General features: G+C 57.4%; 2 protein-coding genes across 4 annotated transcripts in view; one reads left to right on the top strand and one right to left on the bottom strand.

Moving 5' to 3' along the window:
• The window catches only part of DHX32 (DEAH-box helicase 32 (putative)), a 35,794-nt gene extending 25,163 nt beyond the window's left edge, over positions 1-10,631 (top strand). For all 3 annotated transcript variants that reach the window (XM_053668533.1, XM_037159144.2, XM_053668534.1), the window contains 7 exons: positions 960-1,059; positions 1,150-1,308; positions 5,707-5,898; positions 6,548-6,697; positions 8,237-8,424; positions 9,134-9,315; positions 10,278-10,631. In XM_053668533.1, the coding sequence (XP_053524508.1) occupies positions 960-1,059; positions 1,150-1,308; positions 5,707-5,898; positions 6,548-6,697; positions 8,237-8,424; positions 9,134-9,315; positions 10,278-10,449 (1,143 nt within the window). In that variant the 3' untranslated portion in view covers positions 10,450-10,631. The remainder of the gene's footprint in view (positions 1-959; positions 1,060-1,149; positions 1,309-5,706; positions 5,899-6,547; positions 6,698-8,236; positions 8,425-9,133; positions 9,316-10,277) is intronic.
• Positions 10,588-19,608, bottom strand: BCCIP (BRCA2 and CDKN1A interacting protein). The gene is made up of 7 exons (XM_037159146.2): positions 19,407-19,608; positions 18,706-18,780; positions 17,937-18,017; positions 14,256-14,345; positions 13,462-13,649; positions 11,966-12,140; positions 10,588-11,006 (listed from the first exon to the last, which is right to left on the bottom strand). The coding sequence occupies exons 1-7, from the start codon at positions 19,572-19,574 to the stop codon at positions 10,836-10,838; spliced, it is 948 nt and encodes a 315-aa protein (XP_037015041.2). The 5' UTR covers positions 19,575-19,608; the 3' UTR covers positions 10,588-10,835.
• Between the last annotated feature and the right edge of the window lie 144 nt (positions 19,609-19,752).

Below are 19,752 nucleotides of genomic sequence, written 5' to 3'. Positions count from 1 at the left end.
GGGTGACGCACCCTCAGTGTCTCTGGTGACTGACAGTGACGTGCCCTCAGTGTCTTCGGTAGCCCCTGTATCATAGTTGTTTACTAGAAAGCAGTTTCCACTACACTGACTTTAATTTCAGCAGATTTTGGCTTTATAACTGACATGGTAAAATTCCACTGTAAATTCTTAAAGAACGTAGTATTTTTATAGAGCTATCTTTAAAGAAAAACATTGGGGGAAATGGAATCGGGCCTCTCACCCTCCAAGACATGGGGCCTGAGTCACGGCGTGTACGGACTGAAGAGAGCCTGCCCAAGTCTGACCCCTCTGCCGTTACCAGATGTGGGGTAGCCCCCCTCCTTCCGGAACGCGGGTCTCTGAGCACCCTGGTCTCACCAGCACGGAGCCGTCCTCACCACTGGGAAGGTCCCGGTGGAATGGTCTGGGTGCACCTTACTGAACAGGCCCCCGTCCCGAGAACCAGGGTCATTACTCACCCGGAGACACCCCTCGGAAGAGTACTGAGCGCTGCGCTGGGTCTTCATTTAGCCGACGTGGTGGGAAAGGTGCATGTTACGAAGGTGCGGCCACTGGGCTCACGGCCGACTGGAGTAGAACCTTGAAGAGACACAGCGTGGCCAGGTGGCAGTCCTTCGGCCCACGAGGCATCTGCGCACCTGTCACTCACCAGGGTCACCCTGGAGGAGTGACATTGCTAGTATTTCAGCAGATGGTAGAGGTCCCGTAGTTGTTGACGCTACAACAAAAGCAGACACCCTTTCAATCCACTTATTCAAGCCCTTGAAGTTTCCGTCTCGAGACAAGTGAAGCCATAATAAATACCTTACAAAGGGAATGACCCTGCAGCAGAGCATTTCGTGAGGCGAACTGCTGCCCAGGGCATAGGCGCGTCAGGGCATGTGAGCTGGCCACCTCACGGCCACCTGACGCTAAAGGTGCTGTCTTTCCACTTAAAGGTGTACAACCCTCGAATCAGGGCGAGCTCCCGGGTCACGCAGCCCATCAGCCAGAGCCAGGCGGAGACCCGCAAGCAGATTCTCAGCATGTCGTCTTCAGGTAGCAGCCCTGCGTGCGTCCACACTGACGGGTGTCTGTCCCTGTCTGCAGAGGACAGACACCACAGCTGTGTCCCTTCATTTCTTCTAGGAAAACTGTTCTGCCTGTACTCTGAAGAGTTTGCCTCCAAAGACATGCAGCCGCTGAAGCCGGCAGAAGTGCAGGAAGCCAACCTGACCCGCATGGTGCTGTTCATGAAGAGGATCGACATTGCAGGCCTGGGCCACTGCGACCTCATGAACAGACCAGGTAGCGGGCCGGGCGCCAGCGGGGTAGGGGGCTGAGACCTGGCTTCTGCGCTCGCAGTGCCGGCAGGCCTGGGGATTTGGTTTGTGCCGAGTGATTTAAACCCCAGGGAATGTCTGCAGTGGCGCTGGAATTGTCTGCTGTGAGTCGCAGTGTCAGCGGAACGCCCACTGGGAGCCCCTCCTCTGTAACCAGCCTGCTCCGCAGGCCTCTGGTGTGGAACTGAGCAGACGCTGGGTCAGGAGTGGGGAGGAGAGCAGGGCTGTGGTTCCGGGAAAGCCAGTGGCATAGGGCCACAGCGCCGAAACCCTGTGTTCCCTCGTGGTCGCCCTCTGTGAGGCTCAGAGCCAGGCCCCAGGGGACAAAGGGCAGGGTCACTGTTTCTGTGCCCTGACAGTGTGCACACGACTGCTCTGCTGTGTGGGGGGAACCTCACAGTGGACTGACTCAGACTCATTGTTGTGCAACAAAAAATCCCTGATGACGGCTGCAGCTGCTGCACGTGATTCTGCTGATCAGCGCAACGTGCAGATCCAGCAAACCTGGACCCTTTCGGGGCCCACGAACCAGGAGGAAATGAACTTGGCATAACTAGGCTGCAGGCTGTTAACTGAATTCTATGATACAGATCTCCTTTTAAAAAGTAAGTTATTCTTCCTCTTCCGTGGTGCTGGGGGTTGACCTCTACTGCAAGTGCCTGAGTCGCCGTGGTTGGGGTCGTGGAGGTCTCTCACCCGGAATGGCAGTGACACCTACACAGGGATTTGGAGACAAGTGAGCCGAGCTGGACGAGACCACAGCAGGGGCCGTCCTTGGGCCTGGACTTGGAGCTCCTTCTGGTGGTGGCCAGACGGTGGGCTTAGGGGCAGTCTGTGAACACTGAACCCAAACACACGCTGGCCAGACACGGCCTGCAGAACAGGACAGAGGCCTCAAGAAAACGGGCAGGAGCGCAGAGACGGGGCGCGGTCAGGCCACGAGGCTGGTGTGGGCGGCGGCCAGGACAGGGTTCGACACGCTGCGGTCACTGGACCGCCGGTGCTGACGGCGCAGGCGTTGAGCGGAGGCCCACGGACCCGCGAGTCCGGGTGCCCTGGAACCCCATCCTGCACACGGGCAGCCTGGCCTGTGAGTTCACAGGAGAACTGCTCGCACTTCTTCACGAACGACCGGACTTCCTTCGGCGTCCAGAGAAGAATGGAGGGAAGTGGAGCACGTGCACGTCCTGCCGCGGGCCCTTCCGTCAGCAGCAGGGTCGTGAGGCCGGCCGACACACGGCCCCAGGGGTCAGCAGATGTCCTCAGCACGCTGGCAGGAGCCCCGGTCCAGGTTTGGAATTAGTGCAGGTTATGCTGTTCACTGTCGAAAGACCACACGAGTTTGTTGCTATGTTCAGATGGCAGGGAGGAGAGTGGAAAAGGCCCAAATACGCTACAACAACTCAGGAGCCAGTGGGAGGATCTTAAAAGCAAAAAAGTGATTTTCCAGAGTGTGAAGCCTTCCAGCTCTCAATCCCCGAGGCTCCCCGTGGGTGCAGTGACCGTGTGACTTACTGTTTGGCCAGGACGCTCGAGGGCGAAATGGGGTGCTGCGCAAAGTGCACCGGGGTCAGAGGCCGAACTGGGCACCCTCGCCAAACGGGGCAGAGGGGCCCTGTAGTTGGGACCACACCAGAAAGCTCGGGCCCTTGAGTGCAGTCAGGGCTTGGGCCCCAGCCGCCTGCTGTTGGCCTTCTCGAAGCCTCCATTTCGTGTTTCATCTGCACACGAGCACAGTCAAAGCGATCCGTCTGTAGAGTCAAGATAAACTGGCTAATGCAAGTAGGCCCCCTGGAAGGTGCCTGGCAAACAGTAAATGCCGTGGCTGTCCGGGCTCATTGGCCTCAAGCGGCAGGAGGTCCTGCGGAGGGCGTTTTCACAGTGCAAGGAGCGGAGGCCGATCCCGGCACTGGGAGGCAGCGCCAGTTACCTCTGAGAGGCCACAGTTGCTAAAGCAGAGCCTTGGACTCGGGCCAGAAGGCACATCCCATGACAGCTGTGTGGCAGCCCGCTGGTCAGAACAGACATTGCTGGTGACCAGCCCGGGTCAGGACCTCACTTTATAGCTGAGGGAAGAGGCTGGCCGGCCCTGTGGCTCTGGGAAGTCACTGCCCTTTTTTCTGCAGTAATGGGAGGGCAGTGCCTGCCTGTCTCACGGGGTTACTGAGCGGTTCTGACGAGGCCATGCCGTGTGGGGCACACTGGGGTGGGTCAGGCCAATGCCGGGTGAAACTGAACCCCCAGAAGTCTTTCCTTCCTGTCCTGTCTGCAGCTGACCCCTAGCCCTGTTCTCTCAAGTCCCGAGTCATTTCACAGTCTGTGCCAACTTCTCGATTCTTCTTTCTGTGGTTGTAAACCCCAAAGGCATCCTCTTTTTCTGGTGTTGGGACCGGGGGCAGAACCATGGCATTATTTCTGTCAGTGATCCTCTCTGTGCAGCCAAATGACCGCCAGGGCATAAAATGAGGAGTAGGTTTGGGGACAGGTCGGCTGTCAAGGCCGATGCCAATGGGGACAGTTGCCAAGGACCCCGTGATGTACCACGTAGCCAGCAGCTCTGCTGATCTGTAGGAATCGCTTTCTGAACAGCTTCCAGTAACTGCGTGTGTGCTCCGGAGCTCTCCTGCTGTCTCGTCGGAGGAGCCGGTTTCTGTCACTACCACCTGTACCTTCTGCACAGCTCGGCTGTCCCCCTTCATTTCATGGCTCACTGATGAAATGCTCAGTCTTTCATTTCCAAATTGCCCATCTGTCTCCTTCCTGGGACTGTGACTCCTCAAGGTCTCAGCTTGGCTCCAGCCTCAAGGACAAGACATGAACACAGAGTCAGTCCTCCAGGGCCCGTGCCAGGACCCAGGGGTCAGACCTGGGGCCCAGCTCAATGCTGCACCGCAGTGAGAGATGGCACGGCAGGGACTGGGCTGCTCTGCCTGCCGCTGGGGATGACAGCTGTGCTTCAGCCACCCCAGCAGGTGTCCAGGCTCTCACAGGTTTGTGGTGGGCTGGTTCCTGCGGCCCCTCGGCCCTGACCCTTGCCGTTCCTGGGAGCTGGTCTCTTGCAGGCAGTTGTGCTGCAGAACCGCAGCTGCGAAGAGCTGCACTACAGTGTCACAGTCCCTCCCAAACCCACAGCAGGGCCTCCTGGGAGTTTCCGTAGTATCCCGATAGGAATGGGGCACTTGACCAAATCCAAGCGGTGACTGGCCCAGATCTGACATTGAGTGACACCATTTGCCTGGAATTTTGGCAAATAGTTCAGTGGTCAGAGTTTGGACAACAAATAAGTCAGCTTTCACTCTGTCTCCGATCTCCCAGATGCAAAAAGGTGATGCCTCACAGTCGTCACCTCCCACCAGGACACGTCAGAAGTGAGGCCAGTGAAAGCCATCCTGGGTACTCTCAAAACCCTCCAGTTCCTCGGGTGGGAACACAGCACGCTCACTCTGTCACTTTCCTCTCTGTGTGGCTTTTATTGCTCTGCCATGTAGCAGACAGGTGAAAAACACACGTTTATTTAAACCTAGAATAATAGATGGGTTTTCTTTAGTGGAGATTAAGCATGTACAATAGATACCATACCAGTATTGATGTTATGTAAGATGAAGAAAATGAGCCTCTGTCCTTATTTGCCAGCAAATAACTTTTTTTTAACGTCCTCATCTGCTGTTCCCGTCATCTGCGTGAGGCCTGGGTCAGTTTCTACTGGTTAGTTTTATGGCCCTGCCTTTCATGCCTCGTAACTTCTTATCGGACGCTACACCTTGTGCTTTACTGTGTTGGATATCAGACGTCCTGATTTCTGTAAACATGACAGAGCTTGTCCTGGGCGAGGGGACTCTCTCAGTCCCGATTTGAGGACCTGTCGGGTAGCAGGACATGGCGGAGCAGCGTGTGTCTGGGGGTTCCCTCCCGTTTCCTACCCCTCGGACCACGAGCTCTTGCTGCCTGGAGGGTGGAGACGGGCAGTGCCCCAACCCTGTGAGCACCGGGCACATGGGTGTGCTCCTTGGGCGGCCCTGTCTGGCCACAGCCATTTCACGCGTGCACTGTGCTGGCCAGCAGAGGGGCTTGCATAGACCTCCCAGGCCCTCCCAGACCCTCCCTCTACTGCCCGTCGCAGGCCTGCAAGCCCAGGCCACCAGGGTCTCCCAGACCCTCCGTACCGCTTTGGGACTCAGCTTCCCGGCCCTGGAGCTTCTAAGCTGGGCAAGCACCCGGCTCACCTCGTCAGTGTCCCTGCTCAGGAGTCCGCCCCTCGTCACCTGACCTTCTTTGTCTTGCAAACTGTTGATGCGGATACTTTGTTTATCCTGGGAAGAGAATTCAGTACCTGAGGCTCCCTGATTATTTTTTCCTCTCTCAGCCCCGGAAAGTTTGATGCAGGCTTTGGAGGACTTAGATTACCTGGCAGCGCTAGACAACGACGGAAACCTGTCCGAATTTGGAATCATCATGTCGGAGTTTCCTCTCGATCCCCAACTCTCCAAGTCCATCTTAGCGTCCTGCGAGTTCGACTGTGTGGACGAGATGCTCACCATCGCCGCCATGGTCACAGGTATGCGCTCCCGGGCTGCTGCTGTGCTGCTGTGTGGTGCACCCGCAGCGACAGAGTTAAGTGAGAGATGTTTGAAGTGGGGTTTTAACAGGCAAAAAGGGTAGGAAAGGGTAACAGTTTCTCTTGGGCCACATGTGGGCCGTGGGCCAGACACCTTAGTGTCCCCAGCGAACTCCCGAACCTGACATGAGAGAGCACCCCAGGGTCACCCTTGCTGGATGAGTCAGCACTGACCAAGACAAACCCGAAGGCGCGCCGCCAGACGTGCTCTGCCCCGGCGATGACGTGTGTGCCAGTTTATTTCCTGCCCCCTCGTTCCTCTTGGTCAGTCCGGTTCACGCCACGCTCTGACCAGCAGAACAGGCAGCATCGCGTGAGCACCTGTGTTCCAGTCCTGTCCCTGCATCTGGCCTCAGAGCACCCAGTCCCTGCACCCAGTGTGACACAGCTGGTGTCACAAGCAGAGCTAAGGAAAGCAGGCAGAACCAAGGAGAACTATGCAACTCCCCAAGCCCCTTGCCATCTCTAAGTACCGCGGGGTGACATAACTGTCCACGGTCAGACGGCCACTGAGCTCCCTGCCCCCCGTGCTATGCTGACATGGAGTGCCTCCATCACTGCCCATCTTGTAACCGCTTGCGCCTTCTAGCTCCCAGTTGCTTTTTGCACCTGCCACGTGGAGCGGAGGAGGCTGCCCTGAGTTGCTGGAAGACATTTTTACATCCCGAAGGTGATCACTTCACCCTCATCAACATTTACAAGGCCTACCAAGACACAACTCTGAATTCCACCAGCGAGCGTAAGTGAATGCTTGTGATTCTCAGAAATTATCTTCAGAGTCCACCTTTCTTTCCCAAAATAAGCTGAGTGGCTACTGGTCAAACACCCTTTCTCTCTAGCCATGCTGGTCACGTCAGCGGAATGGCGCTTCAGGCCTTAAATGCACCCGTAGGTTTACTCTGCACAGCAGAAACTCCTTCTGGCGGCTGGGGGCCTGGACCCAGAACCCCAGCCGTCAGGGGGCGCCCTCACCCTTCCAAGGACACGACTTGCACAGCACAGCTCTGCCCCCTGAGGTCTGGGGAGAATCAAAGAACTGCCATCTCTAGGTGGCCCCTGGATCCGAACACCGCTTTGTGCTTTCCGTAATGGGCACATCCACTGCGGGGTGTGGATGTGGGGAGTGTGGAGCACGCCAGAGCGACCCAAACCACCCCCACCCCTGTGGGGGGAGAGAGTCTGGCTACAGCTTGGCAGAGGGCAGGGCAGGGGAGGGGCACCCAGTCCGGATGAGAACGGCCTGCAGTTCTGGGCATGTCTGCACGTTCTCAGTGAGCAGGGAGCCGCAGGCTCCTCCTGTGCAGCTGCTGTGCCGGGCTTGGAGAGAGGGCACCTCTGGGGGCAGAGAGGGCACTTCTGGAGGCAGAGGGGGCCAACCGGGGTGGCGGGGCCGAGGTCTCCAAAAGCAGCCGGCGGGGTTCACCTGTTTTCCACAAAGATTCTTGTGCCTCCTCCACTCCGAGAGGTGGTGTGAAAGGTACGTGCAGTGACAACTGTGTCAGCAACGTGAACGGCAGCACCGCAAAGAACAGGCAGTGCCACACAGAGCAGGCAGCATGCTTCTCGAGGCGCAGGGGACAACAGTGGAGGCAGACAGGACGTGGGGGCGCTTGGTGGCACCTGTGAGAGCCAAGGGATGGTGCCAGCCAGGGCGCAATCCCCCTGCTCCTGATGGGCCTGCACGGCGGGACCGGCCGACAGGTCTGCTGCCCACCACGCCAAGGCCACGTGCACTGCCACTCACGGCAAACCCCAGTCCACCTCAAGTGATCATACTCACAGGGGGCAGGAAAGAGTGACTTCAGACTGACCCAGGTGGCTGAATCCTAATGTAAAACCTGCAGCTGGGCAGCTACAGTTTCCAGGTCAACCTAGAGTAACCCCTCTCCTACAATAACAATTATGTGAGATGTTTTCACTGGAAGCTCTTCAGGTCCTGGTTTGAATGAAAGTGACCCCGCACGCCCTTGCTGTGTGCAGGCAGGTCGAGTGTGGACCCGAGGTCTCCTCTCCCCCCAGCCCCGGACAAACTGACAATAGGAACATGCTGTTTCCACGTTGCGTGGGGTTGTGGAACCCCGTGGAACCCTGGCCAGCACAGGGTCCTCTGGCAGTGCCCCAGACGGCCCCTCACAGCCACCAGAGGTCCTGTCTTTGTGTCCTCCTCCGGACAGGAGAGGACAGAGGAGAGCTAGCGAGCGAGCGAGCACCCTCCCGGCCTGGCCCGGCCCCTTCCCGTGGCGACACGCTCTCTAAGGCACCTCTGCGCCCCCCCCAGGCTGTGTGGAGCAGTGGTGCCAGGACCGCTTCCTCAGCTGCGCCGCCCTCAGGATGGCGGACGTCATCCGGGCCGAGCTCCTGGAAATCATCAGGCGGATCGAGCTTCCCTACGCGGACCCCGCCTTTGGCTCCAAGGAAAACACCCTGAACCTGAAGAGGGCGCTCCTGTCCGGTTACTTCATGCAGGTGAGGGGGCTGGGCGGCCTTTGCACGGTCTGGACCAGACGGCGTGCGTCCGGTCTCTCGGGTGATTATTTCACTGCTGGGAACTTTAAAGCCAAACAAAAAGCCTCGTGCTGTTAAAGACGCAGGGCTCAGCCAGAGTGCGGGTTTCATCCGAGCGGACGAGGCCCCTTCCGTTACGGAGGGACGGCTGGGAAACGCCCTTTGGGCTGCACATCAGACAGAGCCCCTCGCCCCGCCTGTCGGTGCGCCAGCCCACAGTCGCTGGTGACTCGGTGTCTCACAAAGGCAGAGGCTGTCCCCGGCTGCTCTGCCAGCACACGGGAGGAGCAGGGGTGCCGCGGACTTCCTCATCCGTGTGGGAAAGGGCAGGGGCTGGTGTGGCAGGCTTGCCCGGGCAGAGAATGAGCCGGAATGTTGGCTGTGAAGCACGTGGCGTGTGCGTGGTCCACAGTCTGGCTCTGCTGCCCGACCCGACTGCTGCAGCCGCCTGGGACGTGCACAAGCCACTCACCACCACCACCACCAGTCTCACAGCTTTGGATAAAACCAGTCTGATTTCTGCTACCTGGAAAGAGGAACAGCAGGTGGCAGGTCCGTGGTTGTAACCATTCTGCACGAGTTCTCTGGGATTCTTAACTACACCCGACAGTCTTGCGTGCCGACCTCCGTGCTAACGCTCTCTCTCGCTTCCCAACTGCGCTGCCTGCAGATCGCCCGGGATGTCGACGGGGCAGGGAACTACCTGATGCTGACGCACAGGCACGTGGCCCAGCTGCACCCCCTGTCCGGGTACTCCGTCTCCCGCAGGCTGCCGGAGTGGGTGCTGTTCCACAAGTTCAGCATCTCGGACAACAACTACATCAGGATCGCCTCTGAAACCTCTCCTGAGCTGTATGTTTCATGGAGCACAAAGGGTTTCTGTTGAATTTGCAATCAAGGAGTAAATGAGAAATTGGGTTATTACGTTCAGGTATAAGCAGTTTATACTGGGAGCAGCCTTAAGACAGGGTAATTACGTAAGAAATGGCCCCCAAGAGATGGTAGCAGAAGGGAGACTGCGTCATAGAAAGGTGACCCCAGGCACAGGGCACCTGCACAGGTGTGGGTGGGCGCAGACCTTGGGAAGGGATGAGCGCAGCCATCTCCCCTCAGAGGAGCCACGGAGACTGGAGCCAGCAAAGACAGGCAGGCGCCGGAGCGGAGGGCTCACGGCCAGGAGCAACGGAAGAGTTTTTTTTCCTTTGTGATACCTCATTCTGGCTTTGATTTGCATCTTCTTGACAATTAGTGACATTGAGCCCACTTTCATGTAGCAATTGTTCACTTTTTTTTTTTTAAATTGTTGTTCAAGTACTGTTTTTACTCCCATTCCTCAGTGGAAGAGTTTTAAGAGGGGTGACATCTTTAGCCCTTTTCACGCTCCCTGTGGCTGCTGAGTGGGTGGGTGTGGCTGCAGTGCCTCTGCCCCTGGGTGACGGTCCCGGCAGGACCGATGGAAACCAGCAGGGGTCTGGCTTCGGAGGCCGACTGTGCACTGATGCGTTAGGAGAGACAGAGGCCAAGCCCTCCCTCTTACCCACCCAAAGTTCTCCAAAGCACCCGACTGGATCCTTGTATACTGTGAGGGGTGGGACAAGAGGCACCAGTGTCCCCATCGCTTCCACTGTGTGGCCTCACTAGAGAGGCCCCCTCACCCCAGGAAGGCAGCTGGGTGGTTCCATCAGCACCGTGGAAGTGCTAGTCCTGCAAAGGCAGGGTTCGGGTGGACCGTGTTTCCAGGGCAGGTTCTCGGGGCCGGGGCGCACCCGCTGTGCCTGCCTCGCACCCCAGAGACGGTGTTTTGTTCTGAACAGGTTCATGCAGCTGGCACCGCAGTACTACTTCAGCAACCTGCCTCCCAGCGAGAGCAAGGACATCCTACAGCGAGTGACGGGTCACCCGCCACCTGTGTCCACCACGAAACAGGGGCAGCACACGTGTGAGAAGTCCCCCGAGACTCCCGAACAAAGGTGTGCCGTGCAGTGACGCTCAGACTGTCCCGTGTGACACGCCGCCAGCCCAGGTCTGCGTGCCGGGTGGTCCACGACACAACAGGAGGACGGAGGGAGGACGTCAGGGCGTCACACCCCACACAGCAGGCGCCTGAAAAACCAACACTGTGTATTACTTTGAAATAAAAAACAGAAGTTTTTATTGAGTTCCTCAGATTACGAGTGCACAGTTTTCCTCTTACTGGGACAGTTTTCAGTCAGCCCGCCACTCGTGATCTGACCAGAAGTTTCTAAAACTACCCTGTACACGTGTCGCAGACACAGGCAGCAGAATCTCGATTTAAATCAAGTCCTGGGTTTTCCGGTAACTCCACGGGGTTTCTGGTAATCCACACACCAGCACACCGCTGTCCGAGGGCGCTAAACAGAGAGGTGCTCTTTCAGCTGCTCCATGATCCCACTCATCTCGCCACATGGAATCAGCATCACCGTGCGCAGGGGCGTCATGGGAACGTCGTCGAAGGCCCACCTGCCGCCCAGGCGTGTGTCGCTCTCCTCTTGCACCGAGTAGCTGAACTTCAGGACCGCCTTCTACATCACACAGAGAGCCACAATGCACCTCAGACGTGAAACACGGGGTCTGCCGTGTGTTTACAGGGGAACAGCAGTGGGAGGAGCAGCGTAGAACGCAGTAAGCTCAAAGGGGCGTGCGGGCAGAATTTAGGATTCCGCTCACCAGCGGAAGTTGACTGACCCCCTGAGGAGCACGGACAGTGTCCTGGCTTTAAGGTGAGCGGGTCACTAGCGGTACTAGCACACTGCCCATTTACGTGCCATTTACAATTCTGAAATCACTCATTCAGTCTTGGACAGCACACGCTACCTTCACAGAAAGTAAGCTAGAAATTGCACCAAGGGGATGGCATCCAGGACCACAGGCAGAGTGGCACAGGAGCCAGAACTGGGGAGGGGTCCAGCCCAGCCCCCGCCTCACTGGCTGTGTGGTCCCGGATGATGCCTCTCCCCCCCCCAGACTCGACGTCCCCATCTGTAAACCCAGGCACACGCCCACCTCCCAGGGTGGTCTGAGACCTGCAGCCCTCACAGCACACTGGCAGCGCCCAGTCACCGTCAGCAGGTTTGCGGACGTGCTCCTCCTCCCACCCACACCACCCACAGTGGGGCAGGGAACCTGGTGTGTGCCAGGCACTGTGTTCACTGCTAGCAGCTGGGGACAGGGAAGAACACAGAATGGCCACACACCAAGGACCCGGATGTGAAATAGGAGAGCAAAAAACCATGATGTACTGTTATCACGAAATGATTACACCCACCCTCGCTGGTGTGGCTCAATGAATTGAGTACGGGCTCGAACCAAAGGGTGCACGCCTGGGTTTGGGCCCGGTCCCCAGTGGGGAACGTTCCAGAGACAGCCACACACTGGTGTTTCTCTCCCTCACCTTCTCCTTCCCTTCCCCTATCTCTAAAAATAAATAAAATCTTTTTTAAAAATTTATTGCGTCCATCTAAACAGGACAAGACAGTCTCACCTCGTAGAAAAACTCTTCCTCTGCGTTTGCAAACACTAACTCGTCCTTCTTGTGGCTGCTACGTTTCTTCCTGGAATTGGTTTTTGCTGCTTCCACAAATGTCTTGCTAATCAGAAGGTAGAAGTAACACTTCCCACACGGCTTGTTGGTCTTGTGCGCCTCCGCCAGCTCTTTCCTACAAGGTGCGCACACACACGGTTTGCCTGCTGGGCCCCGGGAAGCCAGCCCGTCAACAGAGCAGCACCCAGGGGACGCCCAGGAGGCTCTGCTCGGACACGGGCCTCGTGAGCGGACGTCAGAGCGGACCCTTCTCGGGCAGCAAGTTTCGCTTGGCCGTCCACTGCACTTGACTGATCACAGCAGGGCCTTTACAGTCACACGTCCCACGACTCTTGCAGAGCAGGCCGCGCTGTGGACGGACCAGACCCAAATTCACCCAGCATCCCTGTTTTGTGCGAGAGCTAAAAATACACAGGAATGGATTTTTCTGAAACAGCGAGCACTGAACAGAAGCACACACAGGCGTGTGACCGCTCACTTGTCTCCAACCGCTCAAGTCCAGGATTGTGTCTCACGCACTGTGGAGAGGCGCGGCAGAGACACCCTGACTTCCACCACTGTCCACAGGGGCAGGGACACCTTTCTGAAAATGACATGTAACCCTGTGTCTCCGGCGGAACAAGAAACAAGAGCCACTGGAGCTTCCTCTAGCAGAAGGTCAGGAAAGCAGTGTCCTTCCTGGGACACCAAAGACACAAGCTCCAAGGGGCCAGGAAAGGGAAGACAGAGCAGAGCGGGTCAGCACGAAGGCGCAGGGCAGGTGGCCATGCACCTGAAAAGCAATGGCTGCACAAGAAGCCCAGACCCTGGAGTCCCGCGAGGGTCAGGCCCCAAAAGGAAGCCATGGTACAGGAGCCCCAACCCCGAGAGCCAGCTGGCTGCGAAGCACGGGGTCCCCGCCACGCTTTCCTTTCCTGCTCCTCTATTTCTAAGCGCGGGCTGTACCAATCTTAGCTCTCTTACGTATAAAATATTCCTGTCAACTTGAAGCTGCAGGTGAAAATAAAACCAATCCCGAGAGGCCAGCAGTGTGGCGTTACCAAGACCGTGGTTTCATTAGTCATAAAACATCCAGTGGAATTGGGGAATTCTACTCAATTTTTGTTGTAACTGTTCAGGATTATATTCGCGTTACGGAAACACGCCTGTGAGAAGGGTGAAAAAGCGGTGGAACGGGACTAACAGGTCCGTGTGAACTCACTTATCTCCACGCCACTTAAATCTTTCCGCGCACGGAGACCTCCGTCCGCAGAGTCGGACAGCGACAGCACTCTAGAGCCGGTCAGCAGAACGTCTCGGCCCTGGCCACCCTCACCCGCCCCAGCACGCTGTGGCTCTCACACCAGGACGGTGCTACTCCTGCACCCACACACGCCCTGAACCCTACTCCCCAGCCCACGGGAGACACCCCAGGAAGGCGTTCCGAAGCCTCTTACTGCAGCTGCTGGTGCATGGGCAGAGCGATCTGGGGGGGCACGTTAATGAATCTTTCACTCAAGAGAAGGCCCACCGGCTTGGCGGCATCACTTAAAAGCTTGTCCAGCTGGTCAACCACGCTCTTTTCACAGTTCTGGTCACAGCGGCTCAGAATCAGCTCTTTAACTTGCTCGGCACACTGGGTACCCTAGAGAGCAGAGAGAAGGCTCGCTGTTCACCACAGGCCCTCGTGCCCAGGATAAACCTCAAAGTGAGAAGGACCCCTCCTCGCCCCCTGGGAGTGCTGGGGTCTGCCACAGCCTGCCGAGTCTCCAGCCTTCAGTGGCCACGCCTCAGCATTTCCCAAAGTAACCGGGCCGCCAGCACTCCCGCCCCAGGACTGGCACAGAGGCAGGGACGGCTGACAGGCAGGCGCCCTGGGACAGTGACTCCAGCCCGTCCCGTGACCCTGACCCTTCTTCATCAAGAAGTAGTACAAAGCCACGAGGGAAAACACAGGTCAGTGTCTGGCAGCCCCTGCCCCAGGCAGTGGCGCCACCTCCCAGCCAGGGCACAGCCACAGAGGCCGCACAAACAGCTATGCCGACACCAACAGCAGGACACCAGTCCATCTCGGGGAGGAAGCAACTTCCACCAGGCACACGCCACTCGACAGAATGGACGGGGTCAAAGCAGACCTCACGAGCGCAGCTCCCCAGATACCTGCAACCACCATTGACTCGGGGACCCCGCCTCATGCCTACGTAAGCGTGGCCGGGGCCGCAGGAATGACCGTGCAGACGGGGAAACCAACCTTCCTTTCAGTTAAATTTAGGAGACTTATGAAACCAAAGATCTCATCTTCGTCCGCATCGTCATCACTGTCCTCCGAAACGTCCGTCTGCTGTTTAAAGAGAAAAACAGCTGTGACTTGCACCTGACTGGGCAGAGGTGTCATGCCTGGCCTGGGGGTCTCGACCCCAGTGGCTGTGCCTCTTTGAAAACCCCACCTGCTGTGCCTCCGCCCCCTCAGAAGGCGCCGTGGGCTGCTCGGCACCGGCCCTGCGGCTCCCTGGGCCCCACCCCTCTGCATCCTCCTCACTCTTCCTGCTCCGAAGTTACTACATCCCTGAGTCGCTTTCTTCACCACTTTCTCAGCACGTTACAAAGGCAGCACAGCTAAAGCCTCCAGGAGCAGCTGGAAGCAGCCCTCGTCTGTTTCTCTGCCGATCCCCAGGACAGCCCCGCCCAAAGCCACGTTCCTGCCAAGCCTGGGACCAACCCGGGCCCAACCCGACTCCTGGGGCCGGTGAACAAGGCCTGAGTGCTACTGATTCAGGGCAGAAGAGAAAGGACCGGGAAGGAGCAGACAAGTAAAGGAGTCAGAGAGCTGGGATGGAACGCCTGCTCCGACAGGGCCTCCCGGCTCCAGGACAACAGCCCCTCCCCTGGAGGCCTCGCTGTGCCCCCAATGTGGTCCTCCACATGTAGCTTGTCTGTCCAGGTGTGAACACCCCTCGCACACCCCCAGCACCCAGCACCCAGCCTGGCACAGAGCAAGTCCCCAGGGAGCACGTGTGGATGAAGGCAGTGACGCGTGGCCGCTGCCCTCCCACCAGAACCAGCAGGACCAGGGCTGACCTACGACTTGCTGTGCGGGACGGGGCCTCCAGAGCTCCACCACACCTCCCAGCTCCGCTGGCTGCCTCAGACAGGTGAGGACAACAGTGTCCAGGCACCACAGTGCCCCAGGGGCCCGGTGTGTCAAGACAGAGAACAGAATGGACTGCTTCTGTGGGGGCAGGAAGTCAGAACAGACCAGAGTCTGAAGAGGCTGAGGAAGGACGTGGCTCCTGACCTCAGGGACAGTGCCACTGACGGGGACCTCGGGCAGAGGGGCGGCCAGGCTTCAAACAAAACTTGCTGCGGAACCTGGACATGAAAGGCCACCAGTCTCTTCCTGTGTGAACAGGAAGGGGGCGGCTCAGGGAAGGCCTCCAAGGCCTAGGGAACTGCAACCACCTGCCCAGGTGAGAGAGGCCTGGAGCTCCACACAAGAGGACGCAAGAGTAGAAAAGGAGCAGGTGACTCCTGGGGAGACCAGCAGTCCCTGTGGGAGGGGAAAGCAGTACCAAGAAAGGACCACCATGTCCACCAGCGTCAGTCCTCCACGATCCACAGCAGACAGGTTCCCTACACCGCAGAGGACCCCCAGCCGAAGCGGCACAACCTGCGCAGCACCAATGGACCAAGGGAGCCCTCGGTCCCCGGCCCGAAGAAACCCCACACAGGCACCTGGCTCACAAGCAATCAGCGTCGCCTGTGACCGCTCACTGCTCCTGATGGGATTCATCCACCAGGGCAGCACCACACAGGGCCACCTCTCTGGGGGCTGGGGTCCCAGTCCCACCACAGCTCACCCCTCTCCTACTGGACCGTCTCCGGCACCCCCAATGCCCTGCCCCTCCCAAGCCTCCTCTTAGTGCCCAGGAACCTGAGCAATGCAGCACAGAACACATCCCCCTGAACCTCTCAACCACTGTGCCCGTGCACTCCGCAGTCCTCCCTGCCCAGCCCTAGGGACGCCCCTCTGGCAGGATCCCAATCCAATCCCAAAGGCACCCCCGAGAGTGCAGTCCCTTTCCTAGGAACAGGAATTCTCTGTCCCTGGACACCTCGACTGTCTCTGTGGAAGCCAGGGAGGCCCAATGGAAGGCTGAGTCCCGCATCAGAGCGGAGCTCTTCCAAGGGTGGACATGGCTGTTCCCGCGGCGCCCAGAGGTCCGGAGGTGCTGGCCAGCTGGAGCGTGCCGTGTCTGAAGGCAGGCGCTGTCCTACTCCCCGCCACCTCCACTCCATCAGGCACAGCTGCTCTCCAAGGTGGGCAAAGGGCCTACTGCATTTAGAACCAAGGTGCCAGTGGCACTACCAGTCTCAAAACTGTAGTAGCAGGCTGGGGGTAAAACATCAGGGTGCTTAGCAGGAGAGCAAGTAAAAATGGTTAATACAATCTTCAAGAATTCTGGCTTTGTACACCAAGGTTGTAGGTTCAATCCCCAGTCAGGGCACACACAAGAATCTACCAGTGAACGCCTATATAAGTGGAATAATAAACCATTGTCTCCCTCTCCCCCTAAAACCAGTAAATAAAACTTTTTAAAAAACAGAATCTGGCTTGGAAGGCGAGGTAGTCGGACTAGAGCATCAGACCGAGGTGGAGCTGCCTGTCTGGTTTTGCACGGTGAGCTGGACAGCGGTTCTGGGGACAGCCCGCACATACGGCCGGAGCCCCGAGCCGCCCAGTTCTAAGTGCTTTTACACACGGCCTCACTCCGTCCACCACCAAGCAGGCACACACATCACCCTCATTTCAGACGTGAAACCAGCAACAAACGGAGGTCTTGTGGCAGACCGTCCTTCCCACAGATGGCCGCAATGACACCTCCTATCCCACCTCTTCTGACCAAGTGACCTACACATTCCTCCCACCAAAGGGGGAGGTCTATGCGTCTGCCCCTGGAACCTGCGTGGAACTTTGTGTCAGCTGATCAAGCGAGTGGTGGACAGGACATTATTCCTTAGGATGCTTCTACCCAGTTCTTTCGGGCTGTGTGCCCCTGGGACCCACCAGCCTGTAGAGAGGCCCGTGTAGAGGAACCACGTGCCCCCAACCCACAGTCCCAGCCGGGCTCATGCCAGTCACGAGGGAGCCCCCTCGCGGACAACTCCCACACTGTGCCGCAGCCACCTAAGCGCCGTCCTCACGGAGCTCTGTCCAAACCGCAGCCCCCCGAGCCATGGAGAGGACGGTCAACATTGTGCAGAGTGTAAGAACGGCAAGAGCCACCGGATGACAGGCAGCAGAGGCGGGACTCCCAAGTCTGGCTCCCTCCTCCTCCAAATGCGCCCTCCCCTGCCGTGCCTGACACCCGTTCTCCTCTCCTCTCCTGGTCACTCCTCAGAGCCCCCTTGGCAGGCTCTGCCGAGGATCTCACCCAAACGATGTCGGCGTTACCTGTGTCCCTGCCCTTCCTGGGCAACCTCGACCACTTCTGTGCCCTCAGTGACCACTTACCTGCTGCACACGCCCAAGCCTCCAGCGGCTGCTGAACAACTCACTCGTATTATAACAAATCAAAATGCACAAACCCAACTCCCATTCCCCTTCCCAGCCTGTCTTCCTCTATGTCACCGTTTGAGCCAGACACTTGAGAGTCATCCCTGACCCGTCCCTCTCCCCGTCAGACCCAGTCACTACCTAATCCCACCATATTTCACCTGCCGTACACCTTCTGAATCCAGCCACCTCTCTCCCTATCCACTGCCACTACTCAATTACTGCATCTAACAGCACTGGGTCCCTGGAAGAGCCTTCAGCCAGTCTCCCTTCCCCATTGAGACTTCTAATGCCAGCTTCTGGCCTGCCTGCTATAAATCAGGAGCTTTTCAGGCTAAAGAATTAGTTACTCAGAATGAGTGCAACAGCTCTGCTTACCTTAATCACACTCCCGATATGGTTCTGCTGAATTAGGAGGTCTGTTAGTTCTGCGGTGTTTACAGGAGCCTTTAGAAAAAGCTAAGAGAAGGGAACAAATAATTTTATATTAAAGTCAAAGTACGGTATCTAACACAACTTCTAATTCCCATATTCAAATAAAAATGGTGAAATGCCAAATGACCAGAAAGATGACTCAGAAGTGCAACCCCAAGAGGAGAGGAAAAGCCCAGGAGAATCAGAGAAGCTAAAGACACTGGAATCGAAGAGCAGGCAGTCAGTGGAAATACAGGAGGGGTGGAGAGGGGAAATGGCAAGGGGAACAGGGAGGAAAGTGAACACAGGGTCAAAGGGCTTGGCGACCATGGCACTCTCAAGCATCTAAAGGGCAGGAACCAAGGCCATCTCCACTGGGGCAAAGGAAGAAGTAGAAGCCCCAGAGGGTGCAAGACATGGCTTCTATGTAAGAATTCCTCTAACCAACAGTCGGGATGGGACTTGGAGGAAAAGAGACCAAAAGCAATCAGCAGGCAAAAGAGAAGTACTGTAGGGCACAGGACACTCAGCTACGTTAACGGAGGAGGGCTGGGAGCACGGGCACACACAAACAGGGGGCTTAGCTCTAGAGAAGAGGAGCTGCTCCTCCTAAGAAGGGAGGGGACCGGAAGGGGAATTCTGAAACAGACAAGTGTAAGTCCCACACAGCCTGTGTTGATGCCCTGGGTTTTCTTAGAAGAGCAAATCCACACGCAAAGACTAAAATACATGCCTGCTGCAGTAATTTCTTAATTCCGTCGTGATCGCTGTCTGAGATGGAATAAGCTTCAAAGTCAATATTCACTTCCTGTAAATAACACAAAACAGGTCAGCTCGCAGAACTTTCTCAGCTGCTTCAGGCATTATTTCCCACTGCAGACCTTCCTTTTCGGCTCTACCCCCACTCTTTTCAGCTCTCCTTCTATCTACAGGACACGCAGAAAACACCGCGCACCTGGGAGCTGAGCGAGTTAGGAAAACCTGCAGAATGGAGAGCGTTTGGAAAGGCTGCCGCTAGAACGGGACGGCGGTTTCCAAGACCAGAGAGGGAGCTGCTGTGCCGTGAGACAGGCTGCGGGGTGGGGGTGAGTTGGCTGCAAAGGATAAACCTGCAGGCCCTCCGTGGCCGGTTATGGATTTGGGGCTTCCGCCTGATAACTGACGAAAAGTCTCCGAAAAAAGTGTTTTGCCGGTTTTCTTTGGGAGGTGGGGCTAATGACACGGCCAGGCTCTAACTTTCTAAAATAATTTCTGCGACTCTGGAGTGGAAGAGACAGAACTGGAACCCGAGTCAGAGCCTTTCAGCACCTGCAGTGTCTGCTTACAGACTCCGGGTGCAGAGGAGTCGCTACTCCAAGCACCTCACACATTTGCGCACGGCTAGAAAGCATTTTCCCAGATAGAAACCGAACTAGGGACGCCAGTGCTGCTCACCTCGTCCACTACCTCGTCGTCTTCATCCTCCTCTTCGTCACTGTCTTCCTCGTCTTCGTCCTGGTCCTCGACTTCATCATCCTCTTCTTCCTCCTGGCGCGGGGCGGGGGCGTCGGGAGGCCGCGGAGCCCCGTCACCCACAGCACGCCGCTTGGACCTGGACGCCATGTTGCCGACCTTACTGCGCCTGCGCAACTTCCCCACGCCCCGCGGGGAGGTCGGCCGGGAAAAAGCCGAGGGGGTGAAAGACCACGTAGAACTTCGGCGATGAGTCGGGGACAAGCGCACTGCCCCCGCTGGATTCCACGGCCGTGATTCCTGAGAGTCAATCCCAGTTCTGGGGTCC

This window comes from Artibeus jamaicensis, unplaced genomic scaffold, assembly GCF_021234435.1.
Source record: "Artibeus jamaicensis isolate MK-2021 breed Jamaican fruit bat unplaced genomic scaffold, CSHL_Jam_final contig_490, whole genome shotgun sequence".
In the NCBI taxonomy this organism is placed as follows: Eukaryota; Metazoa; Chordata; class Mammalia; order Chiroptera; family Phyllostomidae; genus Artibeus; species Artibeus jamaicensis.
The sequence above is the reverse complement of the archived record's forward strand: the minus strand, read 5'-3'. Positions and strand labels throughout refer to the sequence as shown.

Bases quoted from the DNA above. Each gene is read 5' to 3' on its own strand.
- BCCIP (XM_037159146.2), bottom strand. From the start codon at position 19,574: ATGGCGTCCAGGTCCAAGCGGCGTGCTGTGGGTGACGGGGCTCCGCGG. The intron at 18,018-18,705 runs GCATGTATTTTA...CCCTTCTCTTAG, and splicing joins TTAAGAAATTACTGCAGCAG to CTTTTTCTAAAGGCTCCTGT. The intron at 11,007-11,965 runs GTGAGACTGTCT...TGTGTGATGTAG, and splicing joins AGGAAGAGTTTTTCTACGAG to AAGGCGGTCCTGAAGTTCAG.